Below are 26,285 nucleotides of genomic sequence, written 5' to 3'. Positions count from 1 at the left end.
TCGGCTAAAAACGCCTTACTATACATGGTCCTTTTTTTCAGGCTAAAAACGCCTCCCTATACATGGTCTTTTTTTTCGGCTAAAAACGCCTTCCTATACATGACGTTTTTTTCGGCTAAAAACGCCTTACTATATATGGTAATTTTTTTCGGCTAAAAACGCCTGAATATACATGGTCGTTTTTTTCGGCTAAAATCGCCTGACTATACATGGTCGTTTTTTTCGGCTAAAAACACCTTACTATACATGGTCGTTTTTTTTTTTTTTTTTTTTAACGCCTTCCTATTCATGGTCGGGTTTTTTTCGGCTAAAAACACCATGCTATACATGGTCGTTTTTTTTTTCGGCCATAAACGCCTTACTTTACATGGTCGTTTTTTTCGGCTAAAAATACCTTACTATACATGGTCGTTTTTTTTTTTTTTTTAACGCCTTCCTATTCATGGTTGTTTTTTTCGGCTCAAAACACCTTTCTATACATGGTCGTTTTTTTTTTCGGCTAAAAACGCCTTACTATACATGGTCCTTTTTTTCAGGCTAAAAACGCCTCCCTATACATGGTCTTTTTTTTCGGCTAAAAACGCCTTCCTATACATGACGTTTTTTTCGGCTAGAAACGCCTTACTATATATGGTAATTTTTTTTCGGCTAAAAACGCCTGAATATACATGGTCGTTTTTTTCGGCTAAAATCGCCTGACTATACATGGTCGTTTTTGATGTTAAAAATTCCTTACTATACATGGTCGTTTTTTTTGGGGCTAAAAATGCCTTACTATATACATGGTCGTTTTTTTGGGCTAAAAATGCCTTACTATAAATGGTCGGGTTTTTTTCGGCTAAAAACACCGTGCTATACATGGTCGTTTTTTTTTTCGGCCAAAAACGCCTTACTTTACATGGTCGTTTTTTTCGGCTAAAAACACCTTACTATACATGGTCGTTTTTGTTTTTTTTTAACGCCTTCCTATTCATGGTTGTTTTTTTCGGCTCAAAACACCTTTCTATACATGGTCGTTTTTTTCGTCAAAAAACGCCTGACTATCCATGGCCGTTTTTTTCGTCTAAAAACGCCTTTCTATCCATGGTAGTTTTTTTTGTCTAAAAACGGATTACTAGACATGGTTGGGGTTTTTTCGGCGAAGAACGCCTTACTAGATACATGGTTGTTGTTTTTTCGGCTAAAAAACGCCTTACTATACATGGTCGGGTTTTTTTTTCGTCTAAAAACGCCTTTCTATACATGGTCGTTTTTTTCGGCTAAAAACACCTTACTCTTCATGGTAGGCACTCACAGGCAATTGTATTTTGTAATGTGTGATTTCATTTGCACTTATGAGTTCTACTGGAAAAGGCAGTGCCTTGAAAGCCAACCAATTAGCTCTTGGCTCATGTTGGCGTAAGCGTACAAGCAAATAAAAGCTGCAGCCTAACAAGTCTAACAACAAGAACACAAATCACAACACACACTAATAATGAGCCACTTTTAAAGTTTTATTCATTTTACACCGTAGTTTGACTACAGCATGATGACAAACAAAAGATTTGACTACAACAGCACTTGGAGCAACATGCCCCCCCCCCCCCCGTCTTTTTTGTATAAGTATTGAAATAACAGACCATAGGCCTATAACCTAGTACATCACAATTGCTTAAATTAAAAAAACAAACAAAAGATAAACAACAATTTTACCCCTCTCTGTGTGTGCACATACTTTCACACACGCAGATAGGGAAGCAAGGTGTGGAAACAAGAAGTTATATTTGTAAATAAAGCACAAAGCAATGATGCTAAACTCATGACGGAAGCAGTCCTATAGTGACTGTCATGACACAGGATAATGAAAATAAGACATTTTTGACGTTATTCTCTATGAAACATCTTAGCACATGAGGCCAGGCTTCTAATTAAAAAGGAAATAAGGAGCGTTGTCGCACAGGGAATTCCAAAAGAAAAATCAGTCTGAATCGGAGTTAATTCTTCGAGCTAGTGCAGGAAACAAATGGGGGGGGGGGGGGGGGGGGACAGAACAAGAAGAGCTAACAGAACTTCATCCAGAGTTAAACAAGAGAAAACTGCCACTTATTTGGTGCTTTGAAGAGAACATGGCGCATTGCTATGTACATTGTCTAGAAAGAAGAATGAACATGCTCTGCTGTTATTGTACAGTGGAGTAGTTTTAGTACATCTGTAAATAAATGACTGCAGATTCAACAACACAAGAGTTTGCTCAAATATACTGTGCCATCTTAACGTGCACAAAAAAACAAAACAACTGAACACAAAGTACAATAAACGATTTCCTGTTTTCTTTCACAACTGCTCGAGTACCCGCACGCGAGTACAAGAGACTGACCCTTTTTCTTACATAATGTCCTTGGTCGACAACTTGGCGTCGTGTTGTTATGGACATCGAATGCTTCAACAAGAGGTTCGCATCTCGTCAGTTTATACTTTGGCAACTATACAAACCTTCGAGTAAGCCGAGGACGGGCATCTGACTACATTTCCTTGATCAACGGTGGGGAAGTCTTTCTCTGAATGTTCTGAACTCCTCCTTCAATGTCGGTGTTGTATTGAGCAAAATGCTGTTGCTTGTAATAGCAGAGGTCCGTGTGGCTGTAGCTTGACTTTTCCATAATCTGAGGTTGTGTTCTTTCGACAGCGGATGTGAGCGGTGCGCTCCGTTTGGCCTTAGTTGTAATCGTTTACTGGAATCGATTATGATGCCCATCCCTAACACTGACTACAACATATTAAAAGACAGCTAGATACAAACGTATACTTTATTCCTCCAACTGCAGTGGACGTCAGTCTTGTAGACATGTCCCATATAGATGGACGTTGAATGATGCAAGTTGACCTCAACATGGCCCGGCTGAGGTTGCGGCGCACACACACACATATACACACACACACAACTCAAGAGCGTGTATGTCATAAATGCTTTTTGCAAAGATGTGTTGACTACACCTTTGGTAGTCATCATTCGTGGCTTGAAGAAAACTGCCAGCTCGTAACCAAAGAATGGCAACAAGTCTTCATCCATCTCACCCTTACTCTCCCTCCACTCCACTGAATATCATTCAAAGGGAGGAAGTTTTGCGCTGTCAGCATACTCAAAATACACTTTTAATAAAGACAAAGCTTTTTTGTTGTTGTTTTTGTTTTCACTAGTAGGCCTTTACAAATGTGATGCTGCCTTCTTAAAGTTTTATATTTTCTATACATTATTTTACATTATTCACAACATTTTTGTGGTGTCTACCCATTGGGTAGGATATGTGCATAATATATATTCAAGTTATATACAGCACCTTACAAACAAAAGAAAGACTACTGAAAAAGCACCGTTGGAAGTGAGGCACAACGAAGGTGGGAGCTTTTTGAGTGCAAGTGGTTTCCTATGTCTGCTCCGCACACGCACGCAGACGCACGTCCGCCTACTGGTTGAAATGGTTCCAGCTGCTTTACTGGGAAGGGGCTCAACTCGTCTCGTGAGCGATGCTCGCATTATGAACTCGGGAGGTCGACGTGCTCGGGTCAGGTCGCGCTGCGCAGAGGTGAAATGCGGTGATCTGCGTATGGCTCGCGTTCAGGCGGAAGATTCCAAGAAAGCACAAAAAAGGTGCCTTGCTGTAGATGGAGGCCATATTTGGATGGGGATCAGCATGCGTTCTGGTGCACGTTAGCATTCTTTCTGTCTGCTTTCAGAGAGCTGGAGCACCCTTAGTAAAGCAGCTGTAAAGACTCCAGGGCAGCAGTTGGACCCTGGTGGTCTGCTCAAACATGAACATTAGGCACCTTTTTTTTTTTTTTTTTTTAAACTTACACCATTGTAACATGCAAACCTCCTTGTAGAAAACCAAGTTCATCTTTGCATCCCCTATTTACAAGCCACGGCAGAGTAAGACAGAAGAAGCGAAGAAGACGACGGAAGAAAAAAAGAGCAAAAACAAATCAACTTTGAAGCAGCCCCCCCCCTCCCACCAGTCAAAGGCCCAAATACGTCGGGAAAACTGTGTCACCAGTGAAGAAAACGAGTGATGGGATTTCCTTCTCTTCACATGAGTCCAATTTTGGTCCCAATATGGAAACCTTTGACTGCAGAGTCTGACACCTCTTATGTTTTGATGGCTTGAGGGAGGGGGCGGGGTGGGGTGAAAGGTTCAACAAGCAGCAGTAGCAAAAAAAAAAAAAAAAAGCAGCAGCAGCAATAGCAGCAGCAATGTGGCACGCACGCACGCGCAAAATGAGAAGGCCTTCATTCAAACTGATGAGATGCATGAGCATTTAGCACTTCAGCATAACTTGAACTCTCCATTCATTAAGGCCGCCATGCTGATATTTTTGCAATAGACGTGCTACACGAGGTGACATCAAACGGAGAAAGAATCTATTGGGTCAATATTATTTTCTATGTTCTGAGGGGAGGCGAATATGTGCAAAAATGTGGATGTTGAAAATAGAGAAATGAAACAAACGAGAACAAGCTTCCAACTAGCATGTGGTGCAGGATACTTCAGTGAGGACAAGTGCAACCTCATCGACTACGGCATGCTTTTTTTTTTCCTTCAATTTTGCTATAATCGCTCCCATCATGCACCTCTGGCTTTGTAAAGTGACACTCTGAATTCTAATGAAGGCTTCATTAATTCGCCGCTAATGCGGACAAGGGCCAAATGTCCTTGAATGTCACAACGTTGACAAAGCAACCCAAACACACAAGAAGCATGTGCACACGCATACACACACTTTGCTTGAGCAAACGCATCAAGTGCTTTTCTGTGTTGTTAAAAGGTCTCCCCGACAAACACGCACGCACGCACACTGCAGCTAGAAGGAAGGAGACGCCTGGATGTGCGCGGTGCTCAAGCAGGTCCGGTCTCCACTTTAAAGGGGCTTGGCAGACTCAGCATTATTTTCTCCACATGGATCAAAGGAATATGAAGATGAGTGTTGGCCAAAGGAAAAAAAGAAAGAAAAAAAAGGCAGTGGAGGTGAGGAAGCAGTCGGCAGGGGACACTGAATGTTTCCAGTGAAAACAAGCTTGAGAAAAGAGAAAGCACACGAGGAGAGAAGGCAACAATGAGCAGAGAAAAAGGCGACATTTTCAAAAAGTTTGTTCTCCCTTTCCAAAATAAGGAGCCCTCCCATAGCCCTTGGACTGTTTGCACGAACTCTTGACGTCCACAGGAATCTTGGCTACGTGTCGTCTTGCTTTGATTGGCCAATGAAGAGATATGACGGAGCGTGGAGCTTTTCGTTCCAACCAGTGTCATGGCACAGTTCATTTAGAATGCCCAGTTTGAGTGGGTGGGGGGGCTCATGAGACAGGGAAGAGGAGGCGGGACGCTGCCGGGAGCAGACAGCCGGGTGGACGGTTGGCTTTTCATGACCACGTATTTGCATGTTTGATGGTGAGCACGGCTATGCAAAAAAAATGTACCACTGTCATTTTGGTGCAGATCCACATAACGGTCTCTGTTGTCAACATTAACAAAAATCCTTTTTCAGGGATTGATGTCATCATCTATACAATTCAAGCATTTAAAGGTCAAGTATGAAGTAAATTTGGCCAACCATCTTTTGAGTGATACTTGGGGCTCATACTCGAGCATACTTTTTTTTGGGGGGGTTACAAAACCCACTCAGGATCATAGGTAGACCCATAAGAAATGCGCTGAACAAGGAAAGCGCTTCTATTCGACAACCTCCGGCGAGTGACGACGTAATAAAGGCTCAGAGTCACTGATATTGTTGGGAGTATGATCAGGATTGTACTTTGCATTGACCGTGCCTTGCCTTGTGTTACGATGTTGTTGTGCAAGTGCGAAATTGCATTGACGCTGCGTTCCCTGCGCATGAGCAGTTCAGGAGTCGGGAAGAGGGTGCGGGTTCGTGGAGTGGTTTTGTGCACGTAAAAGGTCATTAGCTTTAAGTTTGTGAAGTTTGCAGAATTCTTTGCCAAAAAAAACAACAACTCTGTCTTCCGTCTCCTAAACCTGCCTTCTCCCGCATCTGTCATTCATCAAGCAGGTAACAATGCTGCCGATATAATGTGCAGAGTGGCCTACATCGCAACAGGACTACCTTAGCCATGACAACATAGAGGACGCTAACCCACTATGATGTGCGCTCTCAGTCCGAGCGGGAATACACGGACCAAGCAGGTACTGTCATCCCACCGTGCGCAATTTACAGCACGGCACAGCATCATTTTTCAAACAATAACGCTAGGCTAATAACTGCAGCCTCTATATGTAAACTATTCGTTCTTCCAATCCCGATGGATCTCGTTTCCAGTCCATGTCCGGCCATTCGGGCACAACATTTTCCGCATCCTGAGCAACTGGCTCGTCCATGTACGGCCGAACACACATCTTGTCAACAACCTCCTCTTCCTCCAACTCTTCAAACACCCGGATCACCTCAGTTGATTCTGAAACATCATTCCCGAATCCATTTCGAAGTAGCTTTGTACATTTTCCATATTGAGCCCTGCTTTTGTGTTCCTTGAAGTGACGTCACACTTCCGGGGTCGCACGTCGATTACTTTGCCGAGTTTACGAAACAGAAATAATTTTTCATGCTTTAAAAAAAAAAAGTTTAATGACATTACTTGTGACACAAAAATATTTCATTTGGGATCTTGTGGAATTACTTCACACTTGACCTTTAAGGTGTTAGGTGTCAAATTTGGATGGTTTGATTTTTCACTTGGAATCCAGGAAGAGAACGTCTCACAGGTTTGTCACGAGGTGATTTTCAGTCTTGGAGAGTTTGTCCACCCAGCTGCCCATCAACAATTCAAGTCTTCTGCCCTCACTGGCTGAAGCGTATTTCACCCAAATAAAGCATGGCGGAGTTGTTGCAATCCAGTCTCATTGTGCCTGTGGGGAAAGCAGAACGAGATGTGGTAGGCTGGGTAGTAAGTATTTGTTGACGCTTCAAAAAAGGAAGGACATAAGCTTATAATACTTGGTTTTTGCTCCCAAACACTTTTGGAGCTGAAGTTCAGTCACTCGATCCATTTGTGAGACAGAAACTGAAATTAAACACATAATTTCCCTCTTTAACAACAAAAAGATAGTGCAACTTTTAGATAACTTCTATTTTTCAAAGTCTGTCTTTAATCCTCTCCCTGTGTTTTGTTTCCTCGTGAACCTTGGCACTAAGATTTCAGTGTGTGTGTCTGTGTGTGTGAGTCACTTGTTTTGTTTAGGTCCTTTGATTCTCAGTCCTGGCTTTGTGCACAGATCCCGGTCCAAAAAAAGTGGAAAAAAAAAAACCGAGGGAAAAACGTCATCCTCCATCCCTCCAGATAAGGTTGCCACCAACGGGGTTGAGGGAGGATTAAAAAAAAAAAAAGTTTCAATCTGTGTCCTAGCTTTTTCTGCTGAAGACAAACACCCAAAAAAATATATATCTAACTCCTTGCACATCACAATCCTGCCCCAGCAGTGCTTGCTGAGCAGTTTGTAACAGCAGAAAGAGACAGAATCAAAATCAAAACTGATGTCCTCTCTTTCCTTGCTGTATGTTGTGCACGGGAGTGTGAACAGAGGACCGAGAGAGAGGTCTTTGGGTGGTCCCGCTCACGCCAGGTCCTCCGGTTGGCCGTCCTTCGTCTTGGAAGGTTCAATTGTGCTTTCCGATTGGCTCTGCTGCTGGATCATTCCGCTTCCGGGGCCCCCGCACTCCACCACCCTTTGGTTATTGCTTAGCTGGTGAAGAAAGAACGTCGAGCCAATCACTTCGCTGTAGGCGGGCGGGGGGGCTTCCGTGCGCCCATGGATATTAGATTTGGCCACACTGATGCCGGAGTTACTGCTCGGTGGCCTGGGACCGCTCGGCCCTCCGCCGCCCCCCATGTCGATCAAGTCGCTGTCGTAGATGGTCCGGTTAGGCGGCGCCCTCACTGATTCCCGATTGAGCTCCATCTGCTGCTCGGGGTCGCGAAGCTGCAGGGTGCAGGGTCCCTGGTACGGCGGAGGCTCCTCGCCGTCTGACAGCGAGATGGTGGGTGGCAGGTCAATCTGGTGTTGCAGGTATGGATAGGTGGGCTGGAAGCGGCTGAAGCGCTCTCTGTGCATGAAGGCGGGAGCGCTGAAGCGATCCCTGGCCTGGGGAGCGTACAACACCTAAGAGACACAGAATGGTTAGCTGAGGAAGTGCGCCTTTTAGGTGAAAGTGTCCTTGCTGCAACGAAGAGCCGCACATTGGCTCTGCGGTCCGACTTGTGCGGGAGCATTGCGGTTCATCTTAGAATTGAAGAGGCAAGTCCAATGAAAGAAATGCTTTTTTTTTTCCCTTTGGAAAGAAATATTTTTCAGCTTGTCCCCTATCTAAAGAAAGGCCTGGATCTCAAATAAAATAGGCTGAAATAAAACCAAATAGGATTTCTCTTGCCAAGGGAAGCATCCCACAATGCACTGCAGTCATTCTCCATCTGCATTTGTAGAACAATTTGCGGAAGGATTTCATGAGCACATGTGCCAAAGTTTCATGGAACTCGGTCGTGCACCGCTCGCTTTTGCTCTTGGCAGAGGAAATAAGACGCAACTCAAAAGCTTTGTGCAAGATGTTGCTTACGTGAAGAATGAATTCACGACAACCTCAACATCAAAGACCTGAGGGCTGCCCTTCAAGAAGAGTGCGATGCCATGCCTCAGCAGACAATAAGTCGACTTCTGAATAGCATGAGACATTGTCGCCAAGTTGTGGTGCTCATGGGCACATGACGAGCTATTGAGACTCTGATTTTTTGTTGTTGTTCTGGTGTACCCACCATTGTTAACTTTTGTTTCAATGAAATGCTTGAGATGAGGAAATCACCAGTGATTCTTTCGACTTCAATATTCTACTTTCATGCTGTATCCCTGTAGAGTGAACCTTTTAAGATTTTCTATAAATTTCACCTGAAAGCTAAATATCCCTATCTTTTTTTGTGAGTAGTGTATTTTAATAGTTGCTGGAGGGTTTAGAAAAATCAGTAATTTGCCCAACATTGACTTTGCTTTTGTGAAGTCATTTCACTGTGCAGCCATGTCATTAATGCAAGAAGTGCGAATCAATGGGGATATGTTTTGAACATTGAAAGCCCCTAAAAAAAATTCTGACAAACTCAAACGAATGACTAAAATTGATGAATCGCCTTGCCCTACAATTAGCTACACTGCCAGCAAGTTGAATAATGACGCACAACATCTCGGTAACATTTCATTCGATTGACTGATCATACCATGTTATGAGTAGCGTACAGTACCACTTGGCAACAGGCAACATTGCTGGAGAGATCTGAGCAAATACAAAAGCATTTGTTTCACCTCATCTAGGCTCTCTTATTTTTTCTCACATATTTAAAACATCTACTTTGCTCAGCTGCTTTTTGAGGGAAAACCTTTCAATGAGGCATTTTGTCTAATACACCCCCGCAGACAGGTAGTCTGGATAGAGGGTGGCTGATTGGAAAATTATAAAAGGCGGCGGGGGATGGGGGGGAGCATCGTAAAGGATGGGGCTATTTGAAATATGAGAAAGACAGTACAGTGGAAGTAAAACAATAAAAAGGAGGCAGTGAAAGCTAATGAGACATGGAAGCCGCAAAACGGAGAGCAAGCAGAAACAAAGGTGAGAGACAAAGAAGGAAATAAGAGATGGAATAGGGAAAAATAGCAGGAACCATAGAAGCAGACAAGACAGGGGGGGGGGGGGGGGGGGGTGGAGGGGAGAAAGGTGTGGAGCTGATCAAGGGAGCAGAGCGCAGCAGAGCAGGGCAGCTCTCAGACGGCTGTCTAGACAGTGTCAGGGGAGGCGCTGCTGATTAATGACGCACCAAACACACACGCGTCCATACACACGCACGCTCCATAGCCTTGAGCGTTTCTCGCCAAAACTATTACGACGCTCCCATTGTTTAATGTTTGTTGACACGGAAGGCTTTTGGGTGCTGGTAATGGCAACCAAGACAAATGTATTGGTGGAGACAAAACCCAGGCAAAGTTCACCCGGTGGAACTTCCCGACAGTGTCACTTCTCTATGCAACAAGTCAATTGTCATCGTCATAATTGTGTGCTGGAATCCCTCTGGAGGTGTTTACGATACACCCAGTATGTCTCCTCCCATTGCCATTTGCAAGTAGCTCCGTCTGGCACGGCCCACTTCAGGCAAGCGGATCAACCGTCACAGAGACTCCACTGGCATTTGTTTGTCTTTGAGAAGATGCCAGACAAACCGGTGCCATAGTTGTATCTGGCGCCACTTACAAAGCATTCCTTGTTGATTAAACATTGACGTGTAACGACAGTAGTGAGGCCAATATATTTGTGTCGTGACTTAAGTGAACAATTTTCGGTGGTGGCGTTCAAGCAAATGTTAAAAAATAAGTTGCATTCTAACAGTTAAAACCCATTTTTAAGGATAGCCAAATCTGACGCACCCCCCCATCCCTGCCTTTTTTTTTTTTTTTGCTGTGGTTGCTGTTTTGAAATGTGAAGTCCAACGGCACAGCATAAAGATGTCAAAATAAAGACTTTACAATTATTCATGCTTGAACACAAATCCACACATTTAGCATGATACCGATGCCAAGTGTTGACAAACATCTTGGCATGCTGGCGTTTGTGTGAATATGCTCTGGCTGGAAAATACCAATTCGGTCAATTAGTTCTCTTGTAGATTGTTTGGGTCTTTGTTCAGGGCTCTGTCTGCCCGCACACACAGTCTGGTAGTCTAGGTGCAGTTGAGTTCAGTGTGGCAATGTGTTACCTCTGAGGCTCCTTGTCGCGAGTTGCTGTCTGAAGGCCACAGGCACCCATCCTATGCAAACAGAATCAAAAACATTGACAACGACAATGCATCAATTGTAATGCTATCACAAATGGGACCTACACTTTGACCTTTCTTTGCCTGATGCCGGCAAGGTGTTCAAATGTTTTATTACCGTATTGGCCCAAATATAAGACGGCCCTGATTATAAGACGACCCCTCTTTTTCAAAACTCAAGTTTAAAAAAATACTTTTTGAACACCAAATGAATTTTTATACAGAAAATAATTACAGTACATCTGAAACAAATGATTATAACAATATATTTGAGAGAAAAAGCATGTTATTTTGCCTTATTCAAATCTTAATATCTGAACATTTGAATACGTAAACTAAAGTGCAATCACATTCGTAAATGAATGGCTTCTGGTTTTTGAAATGTAAATGACATCATAACTTCTCCTCAGCTGCCGGTTAACCTGGCCAATCTTCGACCCACTTTTCTCCAGATTGTCACTACGTTTCTCCTTTTCTGTTACCTCTTCTATTATTTTCTTCTCACCGCTATTTTTTATTTTTCTTCTTCGTGCTACCGCTATTTTTATTTATATTCTTGACAGGGGTTCACTTTGGCCTGGAGAGTCAAGTTTAGCATTCGCTTCAATGGTATCTGGCGCCATCTAGCGTCGGGAATGGGTATAATGTCTAGACCCCGAATATAAGACGACCCCCACTTTGTCAGTCTTATTTCAATGCAAAAAACACCGTCTTATATTCGGGCCAATACGGTACATGTCATGTTACACATTTAAATGTTGGGGGCGGGGCATCTCAAATTTTTAATTTGAGAAATCACAAGACTGTGAAATGAACTAAATGCTAACTGGAACAAATTAGGGAGCAGACACAAGATGAATGAAGAAAATGAATATCTGCCCTTTTCAGCAGCAAGAACCATACAGAGGTGCCACATTAAGGAGAGGCAGCATGGAAGAAGCGTCACTGATCTCAAATTCTTTCCTCCGACTGAGGATGTTTTTCGTGAAACTGAACCAGCAATGCAGGGTTACATGGTCATTATTATAAACAAGTGCTTCAATGCTGCTTGTTTCTAAGCTACGGGTGTCGATGGTTTCGATTTCTGATGTTGCTTTTAGAGCATTTTTGTCATTTGTGGAAGTGTTTTGATACAACGGAGAAAAAGTGACAGGAGCGGTGAATAAAAATCTGCGAGCAGGGCTATTATTTGGCGATGAGAAACACACCAAAAGAACAGGTCATTTGCAAAGGATGACTCCGAATGGCCATCATCAAAATCCACACGACATATGACAACACTAAGGGAATCAAGATTTTTTTTTTTTCCACAGATGGTTCCAGGAACCTTTCAAATGGCGGACATTTTTGTAATTTCTCAATGTTCTTCCCACTGTCCCATAACATCAGTGATATACAGTAGTTCATTTCATTACTATTATTACAAAAATAGTGAAAAATACTTGTCACAGAAATGTTGATTGTCTTTTGTCACTTTTGTTTGCACACGCCTGTCCCACTGTGTTGACATTTTATGAAAGGAGGGGAGGCGCCACAGTCTAGACGGTGCTGTGGTGAATTAAACATCAAGGCTTTATAGAAACCAATTCAGCAGTTTCACCTCACAGTTAGGAGCAAAGCGGTTTCTGCAGAGAAAGATTCATTTGTCGCGGGACCGCATTACAGGCAACAAACTGGTAAGCTTCGTTTGTCATGCTGGAAAGGAACACGTTTGAAGAACTTGTTACGAGACCGCTGAATGAGCAGAAAGAAATCCTCCAGCTCACAGCCAGCCAAGCATGTCAAAGCAGGCACACGGAAGAAGATGAGAATCAGAACAACTCGGTGCAGTATTTCGTTGAGCACATAACGGCTTACAGTCAACTCCTGTGATACTGACCTGCTGCAGGGAATGCTCATGCCTACGGGCCTGGCTCTGCCTTGTTATGAAGGTGGAGAGCTTGTAATGGTTCAGAAGGCAGATGATCACCACCACCATGACTGTCATCACCACAATGATGATGATGATCTGAACAAACTCCAGTTCAGCTGCGCGCACGCACACGCACACGCACACACACACACACACGCACACGCACACGCGCACACACACACACACACACACACACACACACACACAAGGAGAAAAACGATAGCAGCATTACAGACGGTGTATTGTGGATCTCAATACAATTCTCAAAAGTAGGCATGCAAAGATATACATCAACACTAGTGGGCTAATAGAATTCCGGCTGCCTGTTATAACGCTTCCTTACCAGCAGGGGGAAGCATGAGTCAAATTCTACGTCCTTGAAAGTACTGTATAGCAGTGCTGGGCAACTTGGAGAGGCACTCCAAATTCTTCCCACTTAAGGTCAGACTTTGAATATGAACAACCAATCACCCCCTACCACGGTAGGAGACCCAAAATGGAAAGCAAAAATATACTGAATGTACTGGACCGGTATGAATATGTCATGTGAATTTCATTTATAAATACACAATGCTTCTATTTATGAATTAACTTGAGTGAATAGACTGGAAATGCCCACATTAATAATGATTAAGTGTGCACTTGGCTGCTAACCTGTCCAGTTCATGTAACCCCGCCTCTCGCTCAAAGACAGCTGGAATAGGAAACGGAATTATGTGTTTGTAGTGCCGCAAAATCAAATCAAGCATGAACAGTCAAATTTACCAAACAAGCCGCGAGGGAAAAGAATGATCTACAGTCACTGTCTGTCTTTCACCAATCATATTTGGTTGTTTTTTCTGCAGTATTGTCAGCTTGTTCCAAAGAGTGAATCAAAAGAAAAACATGCTTAATTGAAAATTATTTTCTGAAGAATTTGACAGTGGCAGCAAAGCTTTGTCATCAGAGCAAAAAGCCAACAGTGGCGTAATTCTGTAATGAGTGAAGGAATTGTGTATTCAAACATATACTGGATGAATCGACTTCAACATATCTTATCAATAGCTTGGTGTCATGCGTCCGCGCACCCATCGCAGAAAACTGAGGCGCGCAGTCTGTGATGTGCCATCATAGACTTAATGAGGTGGTACCAGCGTGAGGGTGTGTCTCTTGCACAGAAGTCCAACAGGCCTTTCTGTAAACCTGGTATGAATATCACTTCGTCTTTTCATCTGATGTTGAAAATGTTTCAAAACTAGAAAAGCCAACTGGAAAGAAAGGAAAAAAAAAACCTAACGTGACCGCAGTTGAAAGTCTCATCTCAAACCATTTAGCAGGAAGGAAGCTAGAGGAGGACTCAAGAAGAGAGGAAGGAAGGATGAGAGTATGAGATTCAAAGAAAAGAGGCAGAAAAGGGGAAAACCTATTGTGCCTAAAACCAACCCATACACCCGGTCCAGAGGCTCCACAACAGAGCACGAGTACTTATTCTGACAGCGGCCAAGAGAACGCTGTGTGCTGGCAGTCTGCATTACCAGCACCAGTTAAATGTTATTACAACAGTAATCCACTTGTCAAAACAATATCAGTCTGGCGTCTGTAGTGTCCTTATTCCTTTAGCGGTGTCAACATTTTGCATTGCAAAGGGAGCCTTGGTGATTTCTTTCCTCCTGCTGGGACTAGAAAGACAACCGAGTCAAAGTCAAATGTGAAAGTATCCTTTTGCAGTGAGTGCTGACCAATATCAAACAAACAAACGTCAACAAATGATCGCTGAATTGATTGAAATGCAACAGCAATATCCAAAGGGCCACGTAAACATTGCTACAGTTACTATTCATGCCATTACAAACAAAAGCAGTTACAAATTAATGGTTCTCACTGAGAAACATGAGCCTGTCAATGCACACCGTCTAAAGATAGATCAGCAAATGTAAACAAAGAAGTAAAGCAGAGATACTGTTGGCCTAAACTTCACAAGCCTGCTTGCTAAATTGGCTAGTGAGGGTGAACTCGGCTTATTTTCGGGGTCGAGAGTTGTGGTCGACGGATGGAGGAATCTCTGAATGTTTGAAATAGAGGTGCAATGATTGATTGATTCATCAAAAACAAATTCAATTAATCGATGATTATTTTGGTAATTGTTAAGACACCTTGATTTCTTTCAAAGACAGCTGTGATGGCGGTACAGAAAATGGATGATTAACCAACACAATAATAGACGATTAATCAATTATTAAAATAATCATTAGTTATATTTTTACAGCATTGGAAAATGTTAAGAATGTTTGTCCTCCTACAGAAACCATATTCAAACAAAAAATATATTTTCCCTCCCCCATATTTTTCCATTTTCAGACATTTTAAAAAGTTCTAAGGAGCCACTAGGCGGCACTCAAGAGCCGCATGCGGCTCCGGAGCCGCGTGTTGCCGACCCCCGCCCTAGCGTATACACACCAGCCAATCACAGGGTATTAAAAAAAAAGAAGAATATCAGTTTGGCATGAATTTCTTGATGATGCGATAATCCACAATCAATTCCACACAATTGGCAACATTCTCAAAGCCCCAATCAATCCATCAATTGGCTGCTCACTCCGAGTCAACGAGCCAATAATAGGCAGTTATTAATGTGAGGGAGAGCATAACAAATCAATTTGCAACAATAATCCAAATTTGGAGTTCAATTACTGGATACCAGACACAGAAGAACCCATCTTCCATGGAGGAACTAGGAAGAGTAAACTGCGATAGCAAAAATACAGTGACCTCGTGTATTAATTTTGTCTGTAAGTGAGTGAGTGAGAGAGAGAGAAAGAGAAAAACAGCGAGAGAGCAAGAGAGGAGAGAGGGAGACAGCGAGAGCTCCAGTGTGTGTGTGTGTGTGTGTGTGCGTAGAGGGCCAACAAGAGGTCAAACAGTTCAATAGAGCAGTCAGTGCAAAGAGGTGGTCAATAAAGAGCAGCCACAGACTGGACAAAATCTGACCCGTGTGCTACTTTATTGGAGGAAGGCTGAGCTGAGGACTCACGATTATGGTTTGCAAATTATCTGTAGAAAAATCTAAACAAAAGACAGTAATACAAATACCCCCAAAATGATTTTCTTCTGTACACTATTATTTTGCAACAGATAAATTAAATTAAATGGTTCACTCGCACACGGCTCTATTCAGCATTATGGGGCCTCTTTAAGTCAAGTATCAAGTTTTAGGTGTTCTTTGAATACGCGAATTATTACGCACCACTGAAATTTGAGACTGCCGTTACTGATGGCAAGAAAGTGTTATATCATCTCATAAATTACCGGTAGAAATGATTTCCACCCCTACCCCATGGGGAGGAATTATTGTGTATATTTTGTAATTTGTAGATAGTTTGCAGATTGTGTGAGTCACTGCATATTGAATGTGATTGCTCTGCATAGTGCTGGCCAAAATAACAAACTACACAGTGTGACAGCAAATGGATTGCTAATAAAAGGAATGGTGAGGAAATATTTTGTTCTCACTCACTTCGGACTAACAATGGCAGCCTCACCCAATTTGGGCCTGAATAGAAAATTAGGATAACAGCTGTCCGAAGAGCTGTACACAAAAAGCCCATTCAAAACCTCTTAACAAGCAATTTAGCATCTGAGCTTGCACCTTGCACCTGACCTTAGTTACTGTCAAAACCAGTCAGGCTGGTTTGGTTTTTCAATTTTCCCCTGAATCATAACACTGTTTTGTCTCCGAATCAGTGGATGTATGCTGAGTGTCGAGCTTGAGCGTGCACAGATTGGACCATTAGCCACCTGCTAATTTCAGATAATCAGACAGACTGAATCCCACCACTGGAGCCAAAGAATACGCAGCCCAAAAACCCAATAAAGCAGTCTAAGGAATCACAATAACAGATGGCAAATGGGGAAAATGTAGCCCATCAGTAAACCACAATGCTTGACCATTCAGAAATAGAAACCTTGTTGCGCCGACTGGTGATTGCCTCTGGTAAACAAGTCAAAAGATAAGTCATTAACGGTGTTTCTCTAAATGTTGATCATTTGTTTTCAAACAATTTTCTGTTTCCTGGTACATCTCCGAGTTAGAAAATAGCCATTTTTAAAGTTATACAGCAAACAACCAACATGATACGACACTATAGAATGTATCACTGTGTTTCCATGTTGGAGAGACATATTGCCAGTGCAGTATCGCTACATTGGTCCGCAAGTCCCGGGCGCGTGACCTATATTCACTCCTCAACCAACCTGCTCTATAAAACATGCAGAAAGTTAACTGAGGCCGACACCAAAAATAAAGGGCGCTTTCTTTGCTTAAACTTGGTTCTCCTGAGAGATCCGGCTAAGCTAGAGGCCTGCTGAGTTCACAGCCTGCTGCCCACCACAAACACACACACACGCACGCACACGCATACACACACACGCGCGCGCGCGCACACACACACACACGCGCGCACACGCACACACACACGCACACACACACACGCACACACGCACACACACACACACACACACACACACACACACACACACACACGCACACACACACACACACACACACACACACACACACACACACACAGCCCTGTCTGCTGCCACTGCTGTTCCTATGGTAACACTTGAGCATGGTGCTGTGATCAACAAGGCCCGGAGCTGCTGGGCCACCATGGCAGCAACCTAGCTGGCATGCACACTCTCGCAGCGGCACTGAGAGAGAGAAGATGGGAAGACAGTGGAAATGAAGCGCATCCACACTTAAAAAGATTGGATGAGTCGGAATGGAAGGAAAGTGATGACAGGCATGACAGCAAAGGTACAACTGGGTGTGCGCACACAGGCACGCAGGGACGCACGCACACACCTCTTTCTGATGTCTGCCGTCAGTCTGGATGAAACCGTTTCTCTTAGCCAGTGTGAGAAGTGTGCGACAAAGCATACAGGAGAAATCAGCCGAGTTTGATAGCCTCCCATACTACAGTAAAGTCACTGAAGCCTCCCAACCTAGTGTAGGGCAGTTCAATCCAGAGTAGAAAGGGCTTGATCATGTAAAGTGTGCAGTGTGTGTGAGCTGACAAAAACATAAAATCACTCCACAAGTATCATTGGGCCAGGAAAGATAGACGGTGAGGCAGGGGGACATTAAAAAAAAAGAGGAGGGGGTGGGGAACAAAAGCAGAAAGAGTGAAACAGAAGGTGCTAGACCTGAAAAAAGCGACTCAGGGCGTCAGAACAAATAATTATAGATCATCTTCTTTCCGGTCTTTCTCTTCTTTCTTTCCGACTCATATCAGCACAATCAGACACACCTTTAACGCTACACTGCATTTACTGAAATAGGGTTGGCCCATGAGAGGTATATACCACCACCAATGGACTAAAGCAGGGGTGGCCAACCCGCGACTCGCGAGCCACATGCAGCTCTTTGGCTGGTTCAATGCGGCTCCCGGGCTTTCACACGACAATTGTCGAAAACGCCTCGGCGACGCTGCTGCCATTAAAACAACGGTGCTTAATACATAGAACGTACTACGTCAGCCTATCACCAATCCCGTTACCTGATTGACATAGAGGGCAACCAATCAGATGACTGAATCACCGCTCATGCTCAGACAACGGCGCTAAGTGCTAAGCTAGTCAGCGAATTACCTCTGCTTTTAAGGCAGGGGTGCCCAATACGTCGATCGCAATTGACCAAGAGCCAGCAGACTGGTCCCATGTCGACCGCAAGTGGCGAGGGGAGAAAACTGGGGGGGGAATTGTGTGTTTGTGTCTTTAGGTTTCATTTATGTTCAGGCGCTCAGGCTGTTGCTCGTGCATGCATACGTGCGCGAGTGCATGGTTGTGTGTGTGTGTGTGTGTTCATATGGTTGCATGTGTGCGATCGGGTCGGTTGTGGGAGTTTGCTGCTCCAAAAGTAGATCTTTTGGCAAAAAGTGTGTGTGTGTGTGCGCGCATGTTTGTGTGCGGCTCTTTGCAGTAACACACACAAAAAAATTTGCTCTTAGTCTCAGATTGGTTGGCCACCCCTGGACTAAAGCTTGATTCGGGCCAACTATATTTTATTTTGCTGTTTTCACTTCTCCAGCTGGAGTAGTGAAACTCCACACACGAGTCAAAATCTCTCTGCCCACAAGAATATTAAATGCACATTTGCAAGCAGCCAAGCTCATGCTCAAGTAACAGGTGGCAGCATAACCTTTTCCTTGAAAGCCATGTAATGTGCATACCGAAAGCATTACAGTGATTGCTTTCTAAATACATTAAATATGCTCATGATACAATCAGTGCTGAAAACGTGCAAAGACTATGAAGAATATAGTATGCAATTCTGTATTTAGCATTTTATATAGCAGTCTTTTTCACCATTTCAGTTGTCCAGATATCTTTGGGCAGGAGTAAAAAAAAAAAAAAATCAAGTATAAACTTGGGCTTCTTAGCATGAGTCGGCCCTCCCCACGACGTGCAAGTACTGAGTGCCTACCTTCCATCAGTGACTGTCACCTGCAATTCCAAAGTACTTTGTAACAACAACTTAACCCACAACTACAATGCACATTTAGCCCAAAAGCTACAATATGCTAAAGAATGCACTTTTCCTTCAGTGTTATGTGTTTTGTGTTATTTGGGCTGCAGTGTCTCTGTTGTGTGAACCCACACTTAGGGCACAGAGCTCGCCAGTGCGGAATCAGATGGCCCTTCCGGTCCGGCAAGCTTGTGCCGACTTGCGGGCTAGTCGACTTGTTGCCTGGCGTACCGGCATTGGGGCCTCATTCCAGAGACAAAAAGAACAGTGTTCTGTTGGAAGAGTTTAAGTTGTGTGAAATAAACTGTGTTTCACATTTTTAAAAAAAATTGTCACAGTACTTCCGAATCACCACTCAATTTTCCATATTTTGTCTGAGTACCGATTACGTTTCCTTTTTGCTGAAGTAAGCTGAGATGATGAGATCCAATGCTGAGCCGGCAATACACTTGCCTTGGCTCCAGAAAATGACATACAGATCTGCACCAGTGCGATTTGCATGAATAGAACATGAGCAAAGAATGTTAAAAATGCAGGGCTAACATATCATGAATATTACACTATTATCTAATATTATCAATATTCAATCATGCAATATTCATGAACTGCAGTAAAACAGAGGGGTGCGTTGATCGTGTCATGAACAAAATGCATTTTGTCAATGAGGTGACTGGTGCTTGGCTGGCTCAACATGTGCCAACATATGCACACTCCTGCAAAGCCGAAGCCTGTCTCCCAGGTGTGTGTGTCTGCATGCCTGTGCGCATGCATGTGTACATTTATCAGAACGAGACAGACAGGATAGTGTCTAGACACCCCACACCCTCCTCCTCTCTCCCACCTTCACTGAGTGATTGAACCAGACTAGAAGGGTCAGACGAATGTCAGGGTTAGAAAGAGTGTGTATACGTGTTGACCAGGGGCAGCGTGTGAGTGGGTGTCGGTGGGGAGAGGTTCATACATTTTGTCCGTACAAGGGCCAACTTGTAGCATGCTGCTTACAACTTCCGTTCAACAATCTGACTGCAGGGGCAAACTAGGCTAACTCCGCATACACATGGATCATTTAACAAGTGTACTGAATATCTTTTGACATCGGTGTCAAAAGGATCTATGTGTACAAAGAGGGCTTTAAAAAATGTGTCCCTATGAAAACCACCACTCAGAGGGCTGATGGAGCAACATCATCTGACTTGGTCACTCAATCTGATTTCTGTTCCTTGTTATGGTGAGATCGTAGTCCATTTCTGCATACAAAATACAAACCCAATTCCAATGAAGTTGGGACGTTATGTTAAACATAAATAAAAACAGAAGACAATGATTTGAAAATTCAAGTTTCAGCTACATTTACTGTAATTGAATACCCGACAAAGACAAGATAGTTAATGTTCGAACTTTATCGTTTTTAGCAAATAATCATTAACTTTGAATTTTATGGCAGCAACACTTTTCGAACAAGCTTGGACAGGTAGCAAAAAAAGACGAGAAATCTAGCATACCGTATTGGCCTGAATATAAGACGACCCTGATTATAAGACGACCCCCTCTTTTTCAAGACTCAAGTTTGAAAAAAATACTTTTTGAACACCAAATTAATTTTTATACAGAAAATAATTACAGTACATCTGAAACAAATGATGATAACAATATATTTGAGAGAAAGTCATGTTATTTTGCCTCATAGATAGCGCCCGAGTAGGCAGCCGTCAGCAAGTGCTCTCATGAGCCTTGCTTTTTTTTTGTTATTTTGACTTCAAAATGGCGCCGCGAGAGTGGCTGCCTTTCCAGCAGCTCCTATCATAACTTTGCTGCTGTGAATTGGGAATTTCTCCATTGCGAGACTAATAAAGGTTTTCTTATCTTATCTTATTCAAATCTTAATATCTGAACATTTAAATATGTAAACTAAAGTGCAATCACATTCGTAAATGAATGGCTTCTGGTTTTTGAAATGTAAATAAACCAATCTATTGTGATAAAACAACAAAATTGCAATAACTGCATTAACCATCAACGTGAAGTCTTACTGTAACTGTAGTCTTGAAACAAATCTGAGTAAGGAAAAGCATTGCAATAAAATAATGCAAACTGGTTAAACTGGAGAGTAGCTTAGATCTGTCATGACAGAACATTACTCCGAACAAACAACCTCTGCCTCGCTGTGCTCAGTGTCACTGTCCTCACTCCCATCCTCTGGCTCCGCTGGTTCCTCCCATAGCACGTCATCCTCACTGCCGTCCAGGGCATTTGATATACAACATTTTTTATTTTTCTTCTTCGTGACAGGGGTTCGCTTTGGGCTGGGGAGTCAAGTTCAGCATTTGCTTCAATGATATCTGGCGCCATCTAGCGTCGTGAATGGGTATAATGTCTAGACCCTGAATATAAGACGGCCCACTTTTTCAGTCTTATTTCAATGCAAAAAACACTGTCTTATATTCGGGCCAATACGGTAATTTTTTTCACTGTATATTGAAAACAGCTGCAAATGTCAAACAATTCTAAGGCACTAAAAAGGCTTGGCCCAGTATTGGCACTGTAGCCCAATCTCGGCATGCTGTTCCCCGTCAGTCAATGTCAAATTAGCTTTTCATATATTATTGAGTTCGAAACAATGAAATGTAAGTGTAGTTGAACGTTGAATTGCAAATAACACAGCATGACAATAAATGCATAAGGCAGTGATTCTCAACTGGTGGGTCATGTGCAGGTATTGAAAAATGACGTGTTGGTACTCTAATTGCTTTTTAGATCAGTACTGCGGAATACTAATTTCCCACATTCAGTACCGGGTAAGTGTCAGGAAATGTTACTCACTTGTGCTCTCAGTCCGTGTTTTTCAAACCCTGTTTATACAATTTGTATGTCTGTGCGGTCGATCGCCTGGAAGAGTAATCATGTAGTACCCTTCCATACCGGTAGAGAGCAGCAGCAGCTAGGAAATTGCCTTATGCTTCGAGACAAGCGAAGTTTCCGACGCGAGGCAATACAACGAAAGGTATCTTTTTCATTCATATTTATTCATTCATTTCATTCACATTTACGTTTACTGGAGATGCAACGGCGGCAATATTCCCTCTAAGCTGCGCAACTGAGCACTGGCCGCACACTCTCAGCACACAAGAAAACCAATGCAGCGCAGTGAGCACACTGCAAGTGAATTAGATGTATAACTTTTTTTTCTGTCTCAATTTGCTGTGTAATTCAGTGAGTGACAGATGTCCAGCCAATCACACGATACGATGCAATGACGCTGTGCAGCCAATCACGGCATTGACAGTACTTGCGCATGTTCTCCGCTCCATAACAATAACAGTGCGGTGGCGATAGGTGACGCGAATGCTTATCTTTATCATGGCGAAACGACCGGGCAGTGAACGTGATACGTCGACTCCCCTAACCAAAATAAGAATGAACTGACGGTTCTTTTCAGTTGGAATGGCTGTCGGAGTATGTGTAAATTGAACAAGCAGTGAAACTGGGTGAGATATTTTCATTTTCGAGTGAGAAAGGTATGCTCTGCAAAAGGTTTTGCAAAGCTAAAGTTGTGAGCGAAAAATATAGACTAAATGGAAGCTGGACTACCTCAAGCGACACATTCAGCAGAAAAGTCATTTGAATGATGTGGAATTATAGTATATTATAAGACTCAAGATGGGAAAAGGGATTGGTACAATATTATGGGAGAGCGCAAACGACCGGGAGAAAAAGAACCGGCTGTCACACAGAAAAAAATCTGACCCTGAGCAAGTTAAAGTTCTAATTGACTATATTTTACTTGCCATTAAAACGAATGCACCAAAATTGAATTGATGTTGATTTGATTCCTATTCAACGTGTTATAATATTGTGTTAATTTTCAATGTTAAAAAAACGGCAGTGATATATATTGTCACTATAATTAGTGACAATATAACACTCAATTGTTAAAATAAGCTTTTTTCACATTTTCAGGTAGTGGTGTGCTGTGGGATTCTTTTCAATTAAAGAAATGTACAGTACCGTGGCTCGAAAAAGATTGAAAAACACTGCTCTCAGTCACTAGCTACTCTGTAAACGAAAATAATTAGACTAACTAGCTTTGAGAAAATGAACTGCGAGTAAATTCCGGTAGCTGTCACAAACTGAACGCTGAGTTGAGTGCTAAGAGGAAAAAAATATGAGAGCTGCAATGGAGATCTTGTGTTGGAAGTCGCTAACTAAAAGAGAATTACAATACATATTTGCAGAGACCGGTGGTTAAGGAAGACAGATGTTGGCGGCAGACAAGCGACAAAGTGGGGCATCTTGTGTCGTCTCTTTGAACAACAGAACAGTGGAACACTGGGGGGAAAACAGAAAAAAAAGAAGAGGAAACAGAAACAAGTGGGCTTTTGTCTGTGAGCTTTGTTACAGTACAGCACCCTAGCTCCCATCCCCACAGGGGAGACATGAAAGTCTGGGGGTCTCGGCTTTCTACATCAGTCGGGATAGCAGACGCCTCCCAGATGTTGGCTGTTTTGTTCTTCGTTTAAAAAAAAGGAAAAAAGCATAGGATACTATGGAATAGGGTGAGGTCTGGGAGATGTGTTCTTCATATTTTGTGTATGACGATGGGAAGAAAATTTGGCAAACACCAACGTCTGGAAAATAACAATGTTGCTTGAGAGTACAATATTGAATATTGTACAGGACTCAAGGCACATGCAGCAAAGCTTCAGTAGATGAACTGGAAACATACGTACAATTGAGGCTACCGCTTAAAATGCAGACTATATGCATTAAACTGTAAACTGTAGCCAGGTTGCTAAATTACCGTATTTTCACGACTATAAGGCGCCATTAAAAGTCTAAAATTTTCTTCAAAATGGACAGGACGCCTTATGATGCGGAGCGTCTTGTCTATGCGCTGAGTTCCAAAACCTGACTGACAGCCGACACGCTGTTTATATAAAGAAAGGCGGAAGTGACTGTGGACAGGCATGCGGCAAAGAAGTCGGCCAATCAGTGAAGGGTGGGCGTGTATATATACATATATGGAGAGAAAGAGAGAGAAAAGGCAGACGTGAGTGACAGGCATGCGGGGAAGCAGTCCGCCAATCAGTGAAGGGTGGGCGTGTAAGTGGACGCTAAAGGGACGCTACAAGCAGGTACCAACACCTGTATAGAGTGTGGCTATGTGCATTGTTGCAAAACAACTTCGGTTTTGGTTTCTAAGAACCCCCGAAAATAAATTCTACAAAGAGACACGCCAACGAAGCTCAGTTCAAACTTCAAGCCATCGGTTATGCTTTTGGCATACGTGCCCATCTCACAGCAGCGGTGAAAAACCAAGTCAAGCAAATGAACTCTGAGCTTGCCGTTATTCCCGGAGGCTTGACTAAAGAACTCCAACCGCTGGACATCGGCATCAACCGGGCGTTCAAAGTAAAGTTGCGAGCGGCATGGGAACAATAAATGATCGATGGCAAACACAACTTTACAAAGAGTGAGAGGCAGCGCCGGGCGAGTTACGCCACAATTTGCGAATGGATTGTGTCTGCTTGGACGAACGTGTCTGCTTGCACTGTTGTTCGAGTTTTTGGCAAAGCCGGCATCATTTCTGTGGAGCCACATGGCAATGAGAGTGACTGACAACGAGAGGGAACACGGCGTTTTTGATGGATTACCGGTACTTGCACAATTGTTCAATTCGGATGCAGAGGATGAGGACTTTGATGGATTTCTGGGTGATGATTGATCGAAAAACGTGAGTACATTGTACGATGGCTAAATAAAATACAACGGAACTCCGTTTTGCTTCGTTGCCTTTTTAAAAACGTGTTTTTAGCTTGTATCTGTATGTCTTGGCATGCTACCGTATGCTACAAGCTAACGTGTTTTTAGCGTGCGCGCATGCATGCCGTATGTTTAAGCTGGCGTATGTTTTACCACTTTAAAATTGCGCCCAATAATACAGTGCGTTTTGTCTATGTGTAAAATACAGAAATAGCACCCATTAATGAGACTGCGCCCAACCATACGGTGCGTCGAATGGTCGTGAAAATACGGTAACTTATTTTAACACCAGCCAGTGTGGCTGATGACTGTCTGAGTTACGGGCCAATCAGAATGTCCAGGAGCCCGCTTTTTCTTTTTTCTCTTTTTTTTTTTTTTTTTAGCGCCAGTTTTTATCTACCAACCCTCACACTCTCTCTGTTCATTTCTCACACTGGTTGCGATCTAGGCTGTAGTTTAACCTTTATTTAGCCAGGTATTTTCCAAGAGAGACCAGGCCAAGACAGGCAAAATACACACAGGTACAGACCAAAAAAAAAAAAAAAAAAACACAAACCAAAACCATTTTACAATAAGATAAGATAAGATGACCTTTATTTGTCTCACAATGGAGAAATTCCCAATTTATAGCAGCAAAATTATGAAAGGGAGAAGTAGAAGAACAAAAGTACATAAATAAATATAAATTATAAAATATAAATATACCAGTAAGCATATTAAAAATGAGTGAGTGGGGGTGTGTCCAGGTTTTCAGGTCTGTCTATTCAATAGCCTAACAGCAGAGACAACGTACTGTTCCAAAGACAACATTTTGGACTATGCCATCGATAAATTACTCAAAACTAAATGACAGTCTGTGGATGCTGTTTCCATGCCTTTCACTTTCCATTTAAAAACAAGTTCCCCGAGTTTCAAGTCATTCTGTGAAGTGATTCCAGGTTGCGGGTGCAGAGAGGCAGAAATACTTTCGCCCACTTTCTGTCCGAGCGTGTGGGACAGAGAGCAAAAAGAGGCCTTGAGAACGCAATGAATACTGCCGTCTATTGCCAGATGAAAATACAAAAATGGTAGTGTACTGATAAAATGTATCTGGATCCAGATGATCTTTGTGCAGCCACTGTACACAATGAAATTGAGTGAATTCAATGCACCATTTTTTGTTGATGAAAAGGTTTTTGGCGGTGTTATGTTTTAAGCAATGGCTATTTTAACACAAATCGCAGAGCGACACATTTCGACAGACGATTTAACAATAGCCAGAGGCAAATTTTGTTTACCTA

At 42.8% G+C, this 26,285-nt stretch overlaps 1 protein-coding gene across 5 annotated transcripts in view; it reads right to left on the bottom strand.

Annotated features, from left to right (window-relative positions):
* Window positions 1-1,472: 1,472 nt before the first annotated feature.
* Window positions 1,473-26,285, bottom strand: part of LOC147203459 (low-density lipoprotein receptor class A domain-containing protein 4-like) — a 173,778-nt gene continuing 148,965 nt past the window's right edge. For 4 of the 5 annotated variants that reach the window (XM_086112890.1, XM_086112893.1, XM_086112891.1 and 1 more), the window contains 3 exons: window positions 12,708-12,856; window positions 10,772-10,822; window positions 1,473-8,144 (listed from right to left, as the gene is read on the bottom strand). In XM_086112890.1, coding sequence (XP_085969016.1) covers window positions 7,599-8,144; window positions 10,772-10,822; window positions 12,708-12,856 — 746 coding nt within the window. In that variant the 3' untranslated portion in view covers window positions 1,473-7,598. The remainder of the gene's footprint in view (window positions 8,145-10,771; window positions 10,823-12,707; window positions 12,857-26,285) is intronic. The other variant, XR_015101125.1, reaches the window with a different exon arrangement.

This window comes from Hippocampus guttulatus, chromosome 6 (assembly GCF_054856545.1).
Source record: "Hippocampus guttulatus isolate MCC_2025c chromosome 6, RoL_Hgut_1.0, whole genome shotgun sequence".
Classification (NCBI taxonomy): Eukaryota; Metazoa; Chordata; class Actinopteri; order Syngnathiformes; family Syngnathidae; genus Hippocampus; species Hippocampus guttulatus.
The sequence above is the reverse complement of the archived record's forward strand: the minus strand, read 5'-3'. Positions and strand labels throughout refer to the sequence as shown.